The 16,704-nt window shown below is 44.8% G+C and overlaps 1 protein-coding gene across 2 annotated transcripts in view; it reads left to right on the top strand.

The window, feature by feature from the left end:
• LOC126263006 (synaptic vesicle glycoprotein 2C-like) overlaps positions 1–16,704 on the top strand; it is a 429,984-nt gene that overhangs the window by 174,585 nt on the left and 238,695 nt on the right. For both annotated transcript variants that reach the window (XM_049959967.1, XM_049959968.1), the window contains exon 2: positions 14,078–14,131. In XM_049959967.1, coding sequence (XP_049815924.1) covers positions 14,078–14,131 — 54 coding nt within the window. The remainder of the gene's footprint in view (positions 1–14,077; positions 14,132–16,704) is intronic.

The raw sequence follows: 16,704 nt of genomic DNA, 5'->3' as shown, positions 1-16,704 counted from the left end.
TAAAAAATTATAACTCGATGCCGTAATTCTCAGAAAAATAATTAAACATTGTTCATAATTCCGCAGGAAGACTAACTTTTTATATTTTACTGTATCTTCCTAAATAAACATTCCACACATCTCTGATTTAGTAGGTTACTATTAAAGCACGTTATCTGAAGCATTCTGTGTACAGGCTACATCGAACCACACTAGTGTACACGAAGTCGAGAAGAATAATTTTATGTAGGTTAAAGCAAATGATGGACTTCGATTTATTGGTAGAATTCTAGGGAAGTACAGTCAGTCTACAAAAGAGATTGCTTAAAAACCACTCGTGCGACTGATTCTAGAACACTGCTGAAGCGTGTGGAAACCGAACTAATTGGGACCGAACACTGTTCAGTTTAGCGGGAATTCGGAATAGCTGGATTTCATTAATAATATCAACTTACTGACTTAAGAGGTAAATTAAATGCGGAGTCATCTGCTCGTGACCTTCGACAATTCATGGCACAGACGCCATTCCTATCTCTCTTCCTTCCGTGTTCCAAACACATTATTGGAAACTTATTGTTAAGCTTTGTTCCGTGAGTGCTGAGTTACTTTAGGCCGGTGTTACACTATCATATTTCTATGTCAAAGAAATTTCATGGTGTAATAGGGAACTTTGTCAAATCTCGCCTGTCGTTAAATAAATAAAAGTTTAAGCCTTGCCGTAGATTTGACCATAAATGTTGTTCGCCTACTGTTCACCGCAATGAGAAATGTATCCACTTGGAGCGCTGGCGTCGCTAGTGTGTTTGTAAACATGGCTTCAAAGTTGGCGTGTTCCTTCGACTTTTTTCTTTTTTTTTTTTTTTTTTTTTCAGTAAACTTGCTTTGACTAGGGTGGGGTGTGAGCAAGAGACACATTGCATGCTGCTAATTGTGTTGATGGTCAGGTGGAATATGCTCCAGGCGACTTCATGTCCACAATCACAGCTACAATCATCCACTTCTACATTTGGGAACAACCGGGCAGCTTTTCAGCATGCCGGAATAGACGATGTAGTCACACTCTAAAATAAAAAAAATCTGGTTTAGCTTTCCATTCTACTTTGTTTATTTTTGAACTCTGAGTGCCACATATTATAAAGTGCCTCATCTGTCTGGTACTTTTTATTAATTTTGAAGTTGTTGGAACACTAATTCCATTAATTAAATTATTCAAAAATAAAAATACTTATTACTGGCCACATAGTGTACTAAACATTTATTTAGATTCACGTATTCCCCCTTCAGTGCTTTATAAATCGCTTCACACGTTTCTAGAATTATTTTGGTTATTATGTAATGTGACATTCGAGTGCTGGGTTGTAAACTATAAATTACAGTAGCTCTTTACTGTACCAAGAAATCCCAGTGTCACAGTTTGCCTGTGTTCTGCATGTATTGCATTTCTCAAGAGAGTATTCTGTTTTGTGACATGAGAAGCCACTTTACTGAGCAAATACTGAGACACACTTTCATCCATTCGTAAGTAATTTATAGGGGTATAAGACTTGACGTCCTCCACTAGCAGCCCTCGTAACAAATTTTGCTGAATGCATTACTATTTCGACGTAATAATTATGGTTTCATCAAAGTATGTTTCCTTTTTTCCGCCACTTTTCTTCCAAATACACACACAGTGATACTGTGGTACTAGCAACTGCAGCGCATAATAAGTTATTGTATGCCATCTTCAAATTTGATGAAAAATATGACGACAGTGTAATATCCCTTTTTAGCGCCACGTCAAAGACCTTTGACAAAGAAATTTGACGAATATTTTAATATCGGCATTACCGAGTAACTCTGCCTTTTGTATTTATGTTGGTAATCCTTGACGTCATCTGTTACTAATTAAACATGGCAAGTAAATGGAGTCGTTCTTCGTGTACTTTAAAACAAAAAACTTGAAGTGTTAAAAAGACTAGACAAGAGAGAAAGTGCTACCAAATTAACATTCAATATGATGTCGGAAAAGCAAAGATTAGTGACTGGAAAAAAAATCGCTTTAAAATTGAGCAGCTTTGTTTCGCTTCAAGTGAAATAACTTTGAAAGCGGCGAGAAACGACTGTGTCTTCATATGAAAAACCTGACGAGGCCTTATTCTTGTGGTTCACCCAATATAGACAGAAAGGAAGTCCTTCTGGTCCTTTTGTAAATGAAAAGGCGCTTCAACTGAGCAATCTTATGGATGGAGACCCATCATTTTCAGCTGGTTGTGGTTTTTTGGATCGCTGGTAGAAGAGACACGGAATTGGACGGTTCACGATTGTTGGGGAGAAACTGTCACCTGAAAACGAAGCCGGTGCCAATTACCTAAAATAACTTAAAGATTTTGTTTCTTCTCAAAACTGCTCACCGCAATAAGTTTACAATGGGGATGAATCCAGACTGAATTTTAAGACTTTTCTTACCAAAATACTTGCTTCATAAGAAATCAGCACCAGGGTTTAAAATTGACAAACAACGTCTTAACTGTCTTAACTTGCAGCAACGCCTCGGCAACAAACTTCCGGTGATGGCATCAGGCAAATCAGTGAAACCACGAGCGTTCAGAAACATTAATATCAACTCACCTCCTGTGTATTACAAGAATAAAAAAAGAAAAAATGCTTGGATGGAGCGTGACTTGTACGAGGAATGGTTCGAGCACCAATCATCAATAAAGTGACTCGGTTCAATAGAGAAAATGGGATGGCCTAATCGTGCTCCACTGTTTATAGACAATGCTCCGTCTCACCCAGAAGAAACGAAATTTGTTTGTGGAGACATCAAAGCGATTTTTCTGCCACCGAATGTAACTTCACCTTATCAGTCCATCAGCCTTGTGTTGCAGGCCATTAAACAAAAATACAGAAAAATGCTGCTTCGCACTTTACTTAAAGAGGATGAAAATGAAATCTCAGTTCTCCAATAACTTAAGAAAATTACAATAAAAGATGTGATTTATTGGTTGGCTGAAGCATGGGATAACGCCACTAAGGGAGCATTACAAAAATCGTGGAAAAACCTCTGTCCTACATTGGACTTTGTTGAAAAAACTTTTATGCCAGTGAAAGATTGTGATCTTCTTCCACTAACCAAGAAAATCCCCAGCTGTGAAGACACAGAAGAAAGCGGTATTGAGGAGTTGACGACAATGGCCACCAGGATTACGGAGACGAAGACATCATAGTAGTGGTACAGAGCTCATCAACTCAGATCGTCTCGGTGGAAAGCGAGGAGGAGGTGAACGCTCAAACTAAACTCATTATCACACACAGACGCAGCAAATGCTCTCGGCCTCGCGTTAAGCAAGTCGAACAGCAAATGGTATGTTCTCGCGGCTATGGCGGAGCATTGCATCCTCGCGTCGATTCAGTGCTCTTCCTCAGAAAAAATGACCATCTTTACTTCTTAAATGTTTGTAAATTGATTATTTCTTGTGTTTAGCAATGATTAAAAATGATTCTACAGAACTGTATAAATGAAGTCGACATGTACCGTACTGTAACTAACCAGCTATCACTTCAGTATGGTTTCAGGCGTTTTCATCAAGCTAAGGCTCTATATACGTCTCTATTTAACTACTTTGTATAATCATAAAGGTACGGTTTCTTTTTTTTTCCTGTTCTTAAGTTTAAAAAAGTCAGCATTTTCCTGAACTCTGTCTGGAATAGGCGGATTTTCGGAATAGCGGGACTCTACTGTAGGATAAACAAGGGATATTGAACGTATAAAGTGGAAGGACAGCACGAATGGACCAAGGTTTGAATGATCCGTGGGAGTGAGTCACAGAGACATTGAAGGAACTGAACTGGAAGACTTTTGAAGATAGACGTAAACCATCCCGAGAAAGTCTGTTAATAAAGTTTCCATAACCAGTTTTAAATGTCTGCAGGAATATTCTACAACCTACTTCGTATCGCTCACATATGTATATTGAGGATAAGATTAGAATAATTGCTGCACGCTCAGAGACTTTCAGTGTAATCAGAATAATTGCTGGAGCCCACCCACGGTCATCCTGCAGACATCTATTTAAGGATCTAGGGATCCTCACAGTAACCTCACAGTATATATATTCACTTATGAAATTTGTTGTTAATAATCCAACCCAGTTCAAAAGTAACAGCAGTGTGCATAGCTGTAACACCAGGAGAAAGGATGATCTTCACTATGCAGGGTTAAATCTGACTTTGGCACAGAAAGGAGTAAATTATGCTGCGACAAAAGTCTTTGGTGACCTACCAAACAGCATCAAAAGCCTGACAGATAGCCAACTAACATTTAAAAATAAATTAAAAGAATTTCTAGATGACAACTCCTACTCATTGGCTGAATTTTTAGATATAAATTAAGGGAAAAAAGCTTAAACATTAGGGTCATGCAATATTTTGTGTAATGTAATACCTTGCACAGACATCTTTTATTAACCTGACACGTTCCACATCATTACGAAGTGTCGTATTCATGATCTATGGAACAAGTATTAATCTAATCTAATCTACAATCGTTTTCCCGCACTCCATACGTGGATGTAATAGGAGGAAACCCTGGTACAGTGGGATGTACTCTGTCATGCACTTCTATGTGGTTTGCAAGTATGGATGTAGATGCTTGTGGTCTGTCGAAGTCGGGGAAGTACCTCAGGTTGACCTGCAAAAACCACCAAAGCTACAGCGCATGCGCGTATCGCGAGATTTTCAGCACTCGACCCGTAAACTATTATTAGTCCTAGAGAAAAAATGAATTGGGTCATTTTTGTAGCAAATTTAATGTATTTCAATTTTGTATGCAGTTTTTCACTAGAGGCTATGGCCTTCACGAGCAACATACAAAAGTGACCTTCAAACGTATCCCACACAGTCACCTCCTACAGATCAGGTTGTTTTAATGATTGATTGATCCGTAGAACAATATACATTGTATGCATGCCGTCAAATGTTTGCACAGTATTTCGTACTAAAATAAACTTCCCTCTTACAGTATTTATAGTTCCTATAATTCTGTTTTCCTAATCATATCACAAAATTGTTACTTAGTACGATGTTTAAAAAACGTTAGGCCCTAAGTTACAATCTGTAGTTATTTTAAATGTTCATTTCTAGTGTAGTAGCTATTATTTAGTAATTATTTTTTTGGGCTTTGGCAAAAATTGGATAATTTGGATCTTTTATTTCTTGTGTAAGTCTATTGTACAATTTTATCCCATAGTATTTTGAATGAATGTTTGACTTGACTTGTTTCTTGTGTTTAGATGCCAACCCTTTCTGCAATTTGGTTGCATGGTCATGTATTTTGCTGTTTGTTGTGTACAGATCAAGATTTTTATGTTGCCCGTGAGTCGTGACACTCCCTGCTACAACTGTACTGAAATTTGCGAATGCGCCAATTATTTACCATGTTCGACCCGATTTGGTTTTTATTGACTGGGCCTATTACGCCTCCGGCTTTGATTGAAGTTTAATAAAAAAGAAAATACTTTATTCAAACAATCTGAGCTGAAACTATATTGTATTGTTGCAAATCAGCTGCGCAAAGCACCGCAATAAACTGGTTTTGCGGATGCAACGCCGTCTGTAAGTACATTTCTAACTATCGTAACAAATCCACTAATTGTTGATATTACGGGTTTAGGAAAGTTATAGTTCCTGAAATTAATTAAAAATCCAGTAGGTAGCACCATGAGTACATAATGAAGTACAAATACAGGTTGACCCCCTGCGGGTTCGAGGGTAAGAATAGGCCCGCGGTATTCCTGCCTGTCGTAAGAGGCGACTAAAAGGAGTCTCAACCTTTTCGGCCTTATGTGATGGTCTCCTCTCGGGTTTGACTTCCATCTGTCTAAATTGTTCCGAAGAGCGAGCCAATTGGGGAAGGGCGCCTTACATGGTGCACTGTATCTGTCGTGCATTGAGACCTTTAGCCGGCTTTCTCGTCGTTGCAATGGTTGTTGTTGTTGTGGTCTTCAGTCCTGAGACTGGTTTGATGCAGCTCTCCATGCTACTCTATCCTGTGCAAGCTTCTTCATCTCCCAGTACCTACTGCAACCTACATCCTTCTGAATCTGCTTAGTGTATGCATCTCTTGGTCTCCCCCTACGATTTTTACCCTCCACGCTGCCCTCCAATACTAAATTGGTGATCCCTTGATGCCTCAGAACATGTCCTACCAACCGATCCCTTCTTCTGGTCAAGTTGTGCCACAAACTCCTCTTCTCCCCAATCCTGTTCAGTACCTCCTCATTAGTTATGTGATCTACCCATCTAATCTTCAGCATTCTTCTGTAGCACCACATTTCGAAAGCTTCTATTCTCTTCTTGTCCAAACTATTTATCGTCCATGTTTCACTTCCATACATGGCTACACTCCATACAAATACTTTCAGAAAAGACTTCCTGACACTTAAATCTATACTCGATGTTAACAAATTTCTCTTCTTCAGAAACGCTTTCCTTGCCATTGCCAGTCTACATTTTATATCCTCTCTACTTCGACCATCATCAGTTATTTTGCTCCCCAAATAGCAAAACTCCTTTACTACTTTAAGTGTCTCATTTCCTAATCTAATACCCTCAACATCACCCGACTTAATTCGACTACATTCCATTATCCTCGTTTTGCTTTTGTTGATGTTCATCTTATATCCTCCCTTCAAGACACCATCCATTCCATTCAACTGCTCTTCCAAGTCCTTTGCTGTCTCTGACAGAATTACAATGTCATCGGCGAACCTCAAAGTTTTTATTTCTTCTCCATGGATTTTAATACCTACTCCGAATTTTTCTTTTGTTTCCTTTACTGCTTGCTCAATATACAGATTGAATAACATCGGGGAGAGGCTACAACCCTGTCTTACTCCCTTCCCAACCACTGCTTCCCTTTCGTGTCCCTCGACTCTTATAACTGCCATCTGGTTTCTGTACAAATTGTAAATAGCCTTTCGCTCCCTGTATTTTACCCCTGCCACATTTAGAATTTGAAAGAGAGTATTCCAGTCAACATTGTCAAAAGCTTTCTCTAAGTCTACAAATGCTAGAAACGTAGGTTTGCCTTTCCTTAATCTTTCTTCTAAGATAAGTCGTAAGGTCAGTATTGCCTCACGTGTCCCAGTATTTCTACGGAATCCAAACTGATCTTCCCCGAGGTCGGCTTCTACTAGTTTTTCCATTCGTCTGTAAAGAATTCGTGTTAGTATTTTGCAGCTGTGGCTTATTAAACTGATTGTTCGGTAATTTTCACATCTGTCAACACCTGCTTTCTTTCGGATTGGAATTATTATATTCTTCTTGAAGTCTGAGGGTATTTCGCCTGTTTCATACATCTTGCTCACCAGATGGTAGAGTTTTGTCAGGACTGGCTCTCCCAAGGCCGTCAGTAGTTCCAATGGAATGTTGTCTACTCCGGGGGCCTTGTTGCAATGGTGTCCCGCTCGTTTTCCATCTCTTGGGCGAAGATACGTCCCTGGGTGCGATTACCACGCTGCACTGTGCAGTGTTGCTTTTAGCTGCGATGACGACCTTATACATTTTTGCACCTAAGATCCAGCACGGTAGCCAGTCCGTTGTGGTGGGGCCGCCATGTACCCTGTTGGTTGTAGCCCCCTGACAACACAGGGATCGCTCTACTGATGCCTGCGCCGTTTACTCCCCTTGTATGCCAAGGAGTAGATGCCCATCTCCCTGGGACATCAGGACTCCCGGCAATGTCCATCCTGCCAGGTGGCTCTTGCTGTGGCTGGGTGGCGCCCATGGGGAGGGCTCTTGGTCGGAGTAGGTGGCATCAGGGCGGATGTCCCGCAATGAAGCGTGGGCTCATTTTAAAGCTAACGTTTATGACCCCCAAATCGTTCCCATCCCTGGCCACACCATGGGAGGAACGAAAAGCAATGAATGACAGTGGCATGTATTCGCCCAGGTATCTCGTCTGTACCAGAGCTGATGGGGAATCCTTTGTATCCGTGAAGCCTCAGTTCTTTGTAGAGCATTTGGAGGACAAGTTTGGGGAGGTGGAGGGCTTGTCTAAAATGCGCTCTGGGTCAGTTGTGATAAAACAGCATCCTCCGCCCAGTCACGCAGGTTGCTTGCTTGTGACAAGTTGGGGGATGTTAACGTTACCATCACACCACATAAGAGTTTAAATATGGTCCAGGGTGTTATTTTACATAGGGACCTACTTTTGCAGTCTGATGACGAGCTGCGCGCCAACTTAGAGCATAGAGGTGTTCATTTCGTCCAGCGCGTTCATCGGGGTCCGAGGGACAATCAGGTTGCTACCGGTGCCTTCATCTTGGCCTTCGAGAGTGATACATTATCGGAGAAGGTCAAGGTGATGGTCTACCGTTGTGACGTCAAGCCCTATATCCCTCCCCCGATGCGGTGCTTTATGTGCTGGAAGTTCAGCCATATGTCTTCCCGCTGTACTTCCAGCCTCACATGTCGAAACTGCAGATGCCCATCTCATCCCGATACTCCATGTGCTCCGCCTCCCATCTGTGTCAACTGTGGAGAGCCTCATTCACCTTGCTCGCCAGACTGCAGGATCTTACAGAAAGAACGCAAAATCATGGAATATAAGACCCTGGACCGACTGACTTACACTGAGGCTAAGCGGAAATTTGAACGGCTACATCCCGTGCGCATGATGTCATCTTATGCCTCCACTGTCACTCCTGCTCCAGCTCCTTTAGCTGCACCACAGACAGTCAGCTCTCAGTGTGAGGACCTCACCTGCCCCCTTGACGATGGGGGCCCATCTCTTGCTGTTGCTCCCACACCATCTACCTCGGGAGCAGCAACCACTAAACCATCGGGAACACCAGTCCCCACTTCTAAGCCGGAGAAGCGTAAGTTTTCTTCGGCTTCTCTCGCTCGAAAGGGATCCCTTGGGTCCCTCCCTTCCCTTCCCAGGTTCCCACCAGCGGCACAGCAGACACCAACCAGTGGCTGAAGAAGCCACAGGTCGCTGGTCGTCGAGCTTCGCGATCATCTTCAGTTCCGGAGACTGCCACCAATAAGCCCTCTCAACAACGGCAACCGAAGGAACAGCGAGAGAAAACGACATTGAAGCTCCGTAAGACCAAGGCACCTGCGGTGGCTCCTACTCCACCGCTATCTACAAGCTGTGCATCTGAGGTTGAGGTGGAGATTCTTGCGTCCGCTGAGGACCTCGATCTCGCCGGTCCCTCAGACGCAATGGATAGCATTTGCACGGGTGCTCCATCGGAGGCAGCAGGTGACCCAGCGGCGTAATCTGCCTTCCCCGTCCCATCACGCCTTTCTCGGTCATGGACAATATCCTCCTCCAGTGGAACTGCAGCGGTTTCTTCCATCATCTAGCTGAGCTCCGACAACTTATCAGCCTTCACCCTTTCTTCTGCATTGCTCTTCAGGAAACTTGGTTTCCAGCAATGCGAACCCCCGCCCTCCGTGGCTATCGGGGTTATTATACGAACCGGGCAGCTTATGAAAGGGTGTCTGGTGGCGTCTGCATCTATGTCCTTAACTCTCTTCACAGCGAGTCTGTCCCTCTACAAACAGCTTTAGAGGCTGTCGCTGTTAGAGTGTGGACACCACAGGCTGTTACCGTCTGCAGTCTTTACCTTCCACCGGATGGTACTGTCGCGCAACATGTCCTGGCTGCTCTGGTAGCCCAATTGCCGTCACCTTTCTTGTTACTGGGCGACTTCAACGCCCATTTCCCTCTGTGGGGTGGGTCAGTGGCAACAGGTCGAGGCGCCACCATTGAGCATTTATTGGCACAGCTCGATCTTTCGCTTTTAAATGATGGTTCCTTCACACACTTCTGCGTGGCGCATGGCACGTACTCCGCCATCGACCCTTCGCTTTGCAGCCCTAGCCTCTTACCGTCTGTTGACTGGAGTGTGCATGACGACCTGTGTGGTAGTGATCACTTTCCGATCTTTCTGTCACTGCCACAGCGTCAGTCTTCTGGGCAGCCTTGCAGGTGGGCCATGAATAAGGCTGACTGGGACTTGTTTTCCTCCACTGCTGCTATTGACCCTCTCTCTAGTGATGACATTGATGCGGTGGTTCAGTCGGTCACCACCGACGTCGTTACTGCCGCCGAATCTGCCATTCCCCGTTCTTCTGGGTCCCCTCGGCGGCGGACTGTGCCTTGGTGGTCGCCTGAGATCGCTGAAGCGATTAAAGATCGCCGGCGGGCGCTCCAGCGTCACAAGCAACATCCCTCCATCGAAAACCTTATCGCCTTCAAACAGCTGCGTGCGTGAGCCCACCGCCTTATCCGCCAAAGCAAGCAGGAGTGCTGGGAGCGGTATGTATCCACCATTGGCCTCCACGTCTCTCCATCGCAGGTCTGGGCCAAGATCCGACGCCTCTATGGCTATCGGACACCTGTCAGCGTCCTTGCGCTCTCACTGAATGGAGCAGTTTGTACAGACTCCGACAAAATTGCCAACAGCTTGGCAGAGCATTTTGCTCTGAGTTCCGCTTCTTCCAATTACCCACTGGCCTTCCGCCCCATTAAAGAGCGGATGGACCGTCGGAGCCTTTCTTTTCGCACCCACCATTCTGAATCCTACAATGCTCCATTCAGTGAGTGGGAATTTCACAGTGCGCTTGCCGCTTGCCCTGATACCGCTCCTGGGCCAGATCGCATCCACTGTCAGATGCTGAAACACCTTTCAGTGGACTGCCAGCGACGGCTCCTCGACCTTTACAACCGCATTTGGTCGAGGGTGAGTTTCCGTCGCAATGGCGGGCAAGTATTGTTATCCCCATTCTGAAACCTGGGAAGAACCCTTTGGAGGTGGACAGCTACCGTCCCATTAGCCTCACCAACGCTCTTTGCAAGTTGCTTGAACGGATGGTGAGCCGGCGGTTGAACTGGGTACTGGAGTCAAGGGGCCTTCTGGCTCCATCTCAGGGTGGGTTCCGTAAAGGCCGCTCCGCCGCCGACAATCTGGTGAGCCTGGAGTCGGCCATCCGTACTGCCTTTGCCCGCCGTCAGCACTTGGTCGCTGTCTTTTTCGACATGCGGAAGGCGTACGATACGACATGGCGTCATCACATCCTTTCTACGCTTCATGGATGGGGTCTTCGGGGCCCTCTGCCGATCTTTATCCGCAATTTTCTGTCGTATCGTACCTTCCGCGTGCAAGTCGCGGCCTCCCATAGTTCCTCCCGAGTCCAGGAGAACGGTGTGCCCCAGGGATCTGTTTTAAGTGTCTGCCTGTTTTTAATAGCCATTAATGGGCTCGCTGCGGCGGTGGGGACGTCTGTCCAAGCGTCCCTGTATGCTGACGATTTCTGCCTTTACTACAGCTCTATTGGCATTGCAGCTGCTGAACGTCAGCTACAGGGCGCTATCCGTAAGGCGCAGTCTTGGGCTGTAGCGCATGGGTTTCAGTTTTCGGCTGCCAAGACCCGCGTTATGCATTTCTGCCGGCGATGCACTGTCCACCCGGAGCCGCGGCTTTATCTTGATAGCGAACTTCTTGCTGTGGTTGAGACGCATAGGTTTTTGGGTGTAGTTTTTGATGCCCGGTTGACTTGGCTGCCTTATATTCGGCAGCTTAAACAGATGTGTTGGCGGCATCTAAATGCTCTGCGATGCCTTAGCCACACCAGGTGGGGCGCCGACCGATCTACTCTCCTACGGCTCTACCAGGCGTTAATCCAGTCTCGTCTGGATTATGGGAGCCTGGCTTATGGCTCAGCATCCCCATCTGCGTTGCGGGTGCTGGACCCAATACTACACAGCGGGATCCGACTTTCCACTGGTGCCTTCAGCACCAGCCCTGTGGACAGCATACTTGTGGAGGCAGGTGTCTCTCCACTGCGATTGAGGCGCCAACATTTACTGGCCGCTTACGCTGCCCATGTTTTCAGCTTGCACGGGCATCCAAAATATCGTCTCCTGTTCCCGCAATCGGTCGTCCATCTGCCAGAACGTCGGCCCCGGTCAGGTTGTACGATCGCGGTCTGCGTCAAAGAGCTTCTCTCCAGGCTTAGGGTTTTCACTGTTCCACCTCCTTTCCGGGCCACTTTGCGGACACCCCCATGGTGTGTTCCTCGCCCTTGCCTTCAGCTCGACTTGGCACAGGGCCCGAAGGACTCAGTCCCTCCAGAGGCCTTCCGCCGCCGCTTTTATTCCATCCTGGCCACGTATCAGGGCTCTGGCGTTGTATACACTGACGGTTCGATGGTTGCTGGTCGTGTCGGTTATGCGTTAACTCTAGGGGACCATTCCGAACAACGATCCTTGCTGGATGGCTGCAGCGTTTACACTGCTGAGCAGGTCGCCATCTTTCGTGCCCTAGAGTATATCCGCTCCTGCTCAGGCGAGTCCTTCGTTATCTGTAGCGATTCCCTGAGCAGTTTACGAGCTCTAGACCAGTGTTTCCCTCGTTCTCGTCTGGTGATGGCTATCCATGAGTCCCTGCGTACTCTTGCCCATTGCGGCTGCTCTGTGGTCTTTGTGTGGACCCCCGGTCATGTCGGTATCCCGGCAATGAACATGTTGACCGCCTGGCGAAAGAGGCCACGAGTAAACCATCTCTGGATGTTGGCCTCCCAGAGACTGATTTGCGGGCAGTCCTCCGCCGAAAAGTTTTTGCGCTTTGGGACGCTGAATGGCGCGATCGGATCACGCACAATAAACTCCGTGCCATTAAGGAGACGACGACTGTGTGGCGGTCATCCATGCGAGCCAACCGCAGGGACTCAGTCGTCCTTTGTCGGCTCCCCATTGGCCACTCCCGGCTGACACACAGTTATTTACTGCGCTGGGAGGACCCTCCTCTATGTCGCTGGGAGGCGGCTTTGACAGTGGCCCACATTTTGTTGGCCTGCTCCCTTTTAGCTGTTGTCAGGCAGACATTTGCGCTGCCTGATACGCTCCCTGCCCTTTTATCTGATGACCCTGTTATGGCTGGCTTAGTTTTACATTTTATTCGGGCAGGGGGTTTTTATCGTTTACTCTGAGTGTTTGTTATGTTCTTTTGTGTTGATTCTGGCCATTGGCCTACGATTTTAATCTGAGTTTTTAATGCGTTTCTCGGTGGTTGGCTTTTCCTTTTTTGTTTCTATGGTCGGCCAACCACCGTCACACTCTGTGTGAGTTTAGTTCGTCTTGTCTGGTCTTTGTCTAAGTCTCTCTTGTTCTGTGTTGTCTGTGATCTATTGTTACTCGTTTTTATTCTCTGTGGGTGTTTTTAGTATTTGGAAAAAGGGCCCGATGACCATCGCAGTCTGGTCCCTTTAATCCCACAAATCAACCAACCTACAAATACGGGTTGGCGACTCTGGAGAACAAGAACTATAACATTTTAATTTCAGATTCACACTATGAGTATTTTTAACAATCTGAATTATTAAATTTTAATGAATATTTTTAACAACCTGAATTATTAAATTTTAATTAATTTATAATTACTTCTTTAAATTATTGACTAACCTTTCTGGCATAGTACAATATTAGATATTTTCATGTGGTGTGCGTGTCTTTATGTGAAATTACGCATAGTTTGGTAATATGATAAATGTTTGCAACTTAACTTTCAGATATCTGACTAATAATAGCGTTGTTTGTAATCATGCATAAAATATTGCTCAGCGGTTAACATAAATAAACAAAGTCGTCAAAGCACTCAGAAACGGAACAAAATATAGTCTCGACATTGGCATGGAATACTTTATTATAGAGTTACCTCCCGCTCTCTCTCTCTCTCTCTCTCTCTCTCTCTCTCTCTCATTACAGTAGCAAAGACCAGAAGACACCTTTACCAAGTAGTGGATGTCAACTAAGACGATGATGATGACATATAACTTAAAATATGATAGACAGTATGATAAGTTGGCATTAAATATGGGGGAATGCAATGATGAAATAAGTGAGACCTGTAGGTAATAAATTATGCTGCATCTTTGGAGATTCAATCAGGAAAGTGCCCTATGATACACAGCACCTGTTGGAGCATAACTGTTATCAAAGTGAAAGCCCCTTTAAATTGCATTTGTTACTTCAAAGAAGTATTTTACACCTGTGTTTCCCGTGTACTGCATAGAATTAACACAAGCTCTTTTTTTTTTTTTTTAGGTGCTGTGGATCAGCCACCTCCTGCTGACTTTGAAACAGCAGCCTCTCTAACAGGTAAGAAACGTGAGATTGTCACTGGAATAATTCTGATTTAAATCCCATTGACTTTTTGATGTTCCGCCAACCTTATACTGTTTTCCATCTGATGCTCGTAGCATGAATAGTCTTTCTAAAACTTGAACATTCAGCATGTTTTATCTCTTACGTCAAAACTGCTCCAACAAATCATTAATTTAATGATTTATAATTCACTGTTTATGTAATTTTTGCAGTAGAAGGAGCAGTTTCAAATATTTGTAACAAATGTCACCAAGATTAAGACATAAACATGAAATCAAACGAAGAATTTGACTTGCTACTCTGATGGAAATGGAAAATGTGCAGCCCAATATTTATCAAACTTAGTGAAGATATACATGAAATAATGGGTATTAAATTGTTAAACTTTCATACCATTCACAACTGGTGTACATCATCAGTATGAGGTGTGATCTCTGCAAGTACCAATGTGATGATTTATTCCTTGTGGCATGCCTGAAACAAGTGCTGTGTCAGTTCACAAACATCACTTGCTAGGAGCTGGTACGAAAGTACACATCTTCCCATCATGTCTGTCTTTAAATTAGAGGATTGGGCAGACCAGGCAAGGATCTGTACATACCTCAAGACATTTGTGGTGTGACCATAGTGTGGGGTCTTAAATTATAGTGGTGGAATATGCTATTTGCCGCCCTGGTCATGCAGGGTGCGAAAAAATTGTATTGATGGAGTGCGCTGCTTTTTACCCTGGTTGTGCAGGATATGACAACAGGCTTATCTATTTTTGTCACATTCTGGCACCAATTCAGCCTCCTTCCAACAATTGTGGTCACATCCAATGGCACTTCACTTCACACCACAGTTTCAGCAGTTGGAGAGGTACAGGTCCTGAAAATCAGGCCGTCTACAGACACCCTGGTGTCGATCTGATCACAACAAACAGAAGGGAGACACAATGCTTATCAGCCAGAACGACACTTAGTATACCAGTTGGCTCTGGCTCTACACCGTAGGCAAATGATGTGTGGAAGCTCAGTATTTATACCCAGCCTCCAGTAATCTGTCCCCTAAAGTTTGTGGTAACACACTGTCTGTAAACTCTGAACAGATTTCAGCTGTTGTCACTCATATATTCATCAGAGCTAGTTGGGCTATCCCATAATCTTCTAGTGGTGGCAACAAGAGCAGGTACAGGCCCCTCTGATATGAGACCAATCAGTCTGTCCTCCTTCATTCTCAAAATACTGGAAAAACTGGTTAATGTATATGTTGGGGAGAGGAGGCTATGTAGGGTTCCTCTACACCTGAACCAACACGCATACCAACCAGGTAAATCATGTGAAACAGCTCTCCACCAACTCGCCAGGAAGGTGGAAAAAGCACTTCACTTCCAAGAAATAGCCCTCTGCATCTTCCTGGATATCGAGGGAGCCTTTAGCAACACGATCTTCGTTTCCATGGTAAGGGCAGCAGAGATGCATGATCTGTGGAACACTATATGTAGATGGACCAGAGCCATGCTTAGTGGAAGGAAGGTAGAGGCTACCATGATGAATGAAAAGATGGTAATTAAGACCACTAGAGGCTGCCCACAAAGAGGAGTTTTGTCCTCTCTATTGTGGAATCTAGTGGTGAACAAACTCATTGAGGAACTAAATTCCAGACAATGCTTCTGCCAAGGATACGCAGATGACCTTGTCATAGTAATACTAGGCAAATTCACTGACACAGTTAGGAATATGGCACAAGGAGGGTTGGACATTGTGCAAAAATGATGCATTAAACAGGATTTGAGAGTTAATCCTAAGAAGACTGTTGTGGTGCCATTTACGAAGAGACATATTCAGCATGCAAGTTGGAATCTAAAGCTCTTCAATGAAACTCTTACCTGTGAAGGGGACAGTGAAATATCTAGGGGTAACTTTGGATGAGAAGCTAACTTGGACCCCTCATATTAAGAGTATCTGCTCCAAGGCAAAAACCACTTTAGTGAGTACTAGGAGGGCTTGTGGCAAAAACTGAGGCTTAAGCCCCAGGGATATGCATTGGATATACACCACAGTGGTTAGACCTAGGATTTCCTATGGGGCCGTAGTGTGGTGGAAGAAGGTAGAACAGCAGGTTGCTGCCAAAGAGCTTGCTAAGGTGCAGAGATTGGCCTGCTTAGCCATAACGGGCGGAATTAGCAGCACACCAACCGCTTGAATGGAAGGCATGCTGGACATGCCTCCACTTCACCTTTGGGTTAAGATGGAGGCAGCAGCTGGGGCATACAGACTTAAAACTGGCCAAAACTGGGTCTCATTTGGATATCCAGAATCACACACTAACATAGGTAATATAGGTATGGCTGGGGAAATGCCCGCTGACTATATAATAACTCCTAACTGCTTCGACAAGCCTTACAATATAATAATTGGAAGTAGGAAGCAGTGGGAGAAAACAGTTCGACACTGTACGGGGGACATCGTTTGGTTCACTGATGGGTCGAAAACAGATCAAGGCGTTGTGGCAGGGTTGTACGGGCTTCAGCCAAGACTGGAGAGCAGCATCTCTCTAGGGAAACTGGCAAATTACTGCAATCAGGG

This window comes from Schistocerca nitens, chromosome 6 (genome assembly GCF_023898315.1).
Source record: "Schistocerca nitens isolate TAMUIC-IGC-003100 chromosome 6, iqSchNite1.1, whole genome shotgun sequence".
Taxonomy (NCBI): Eukaryota; Metazoa; Arthropoda; class Insecta; order Orthoptera; family Acrididae; genus Schistocerca; species Schistocerca nitens.
The sequence above is the reverse complement of the archived record's forward strand: the minus strand, read 5'-3'. Positions and strand labels throughout refer to the sequence as shown.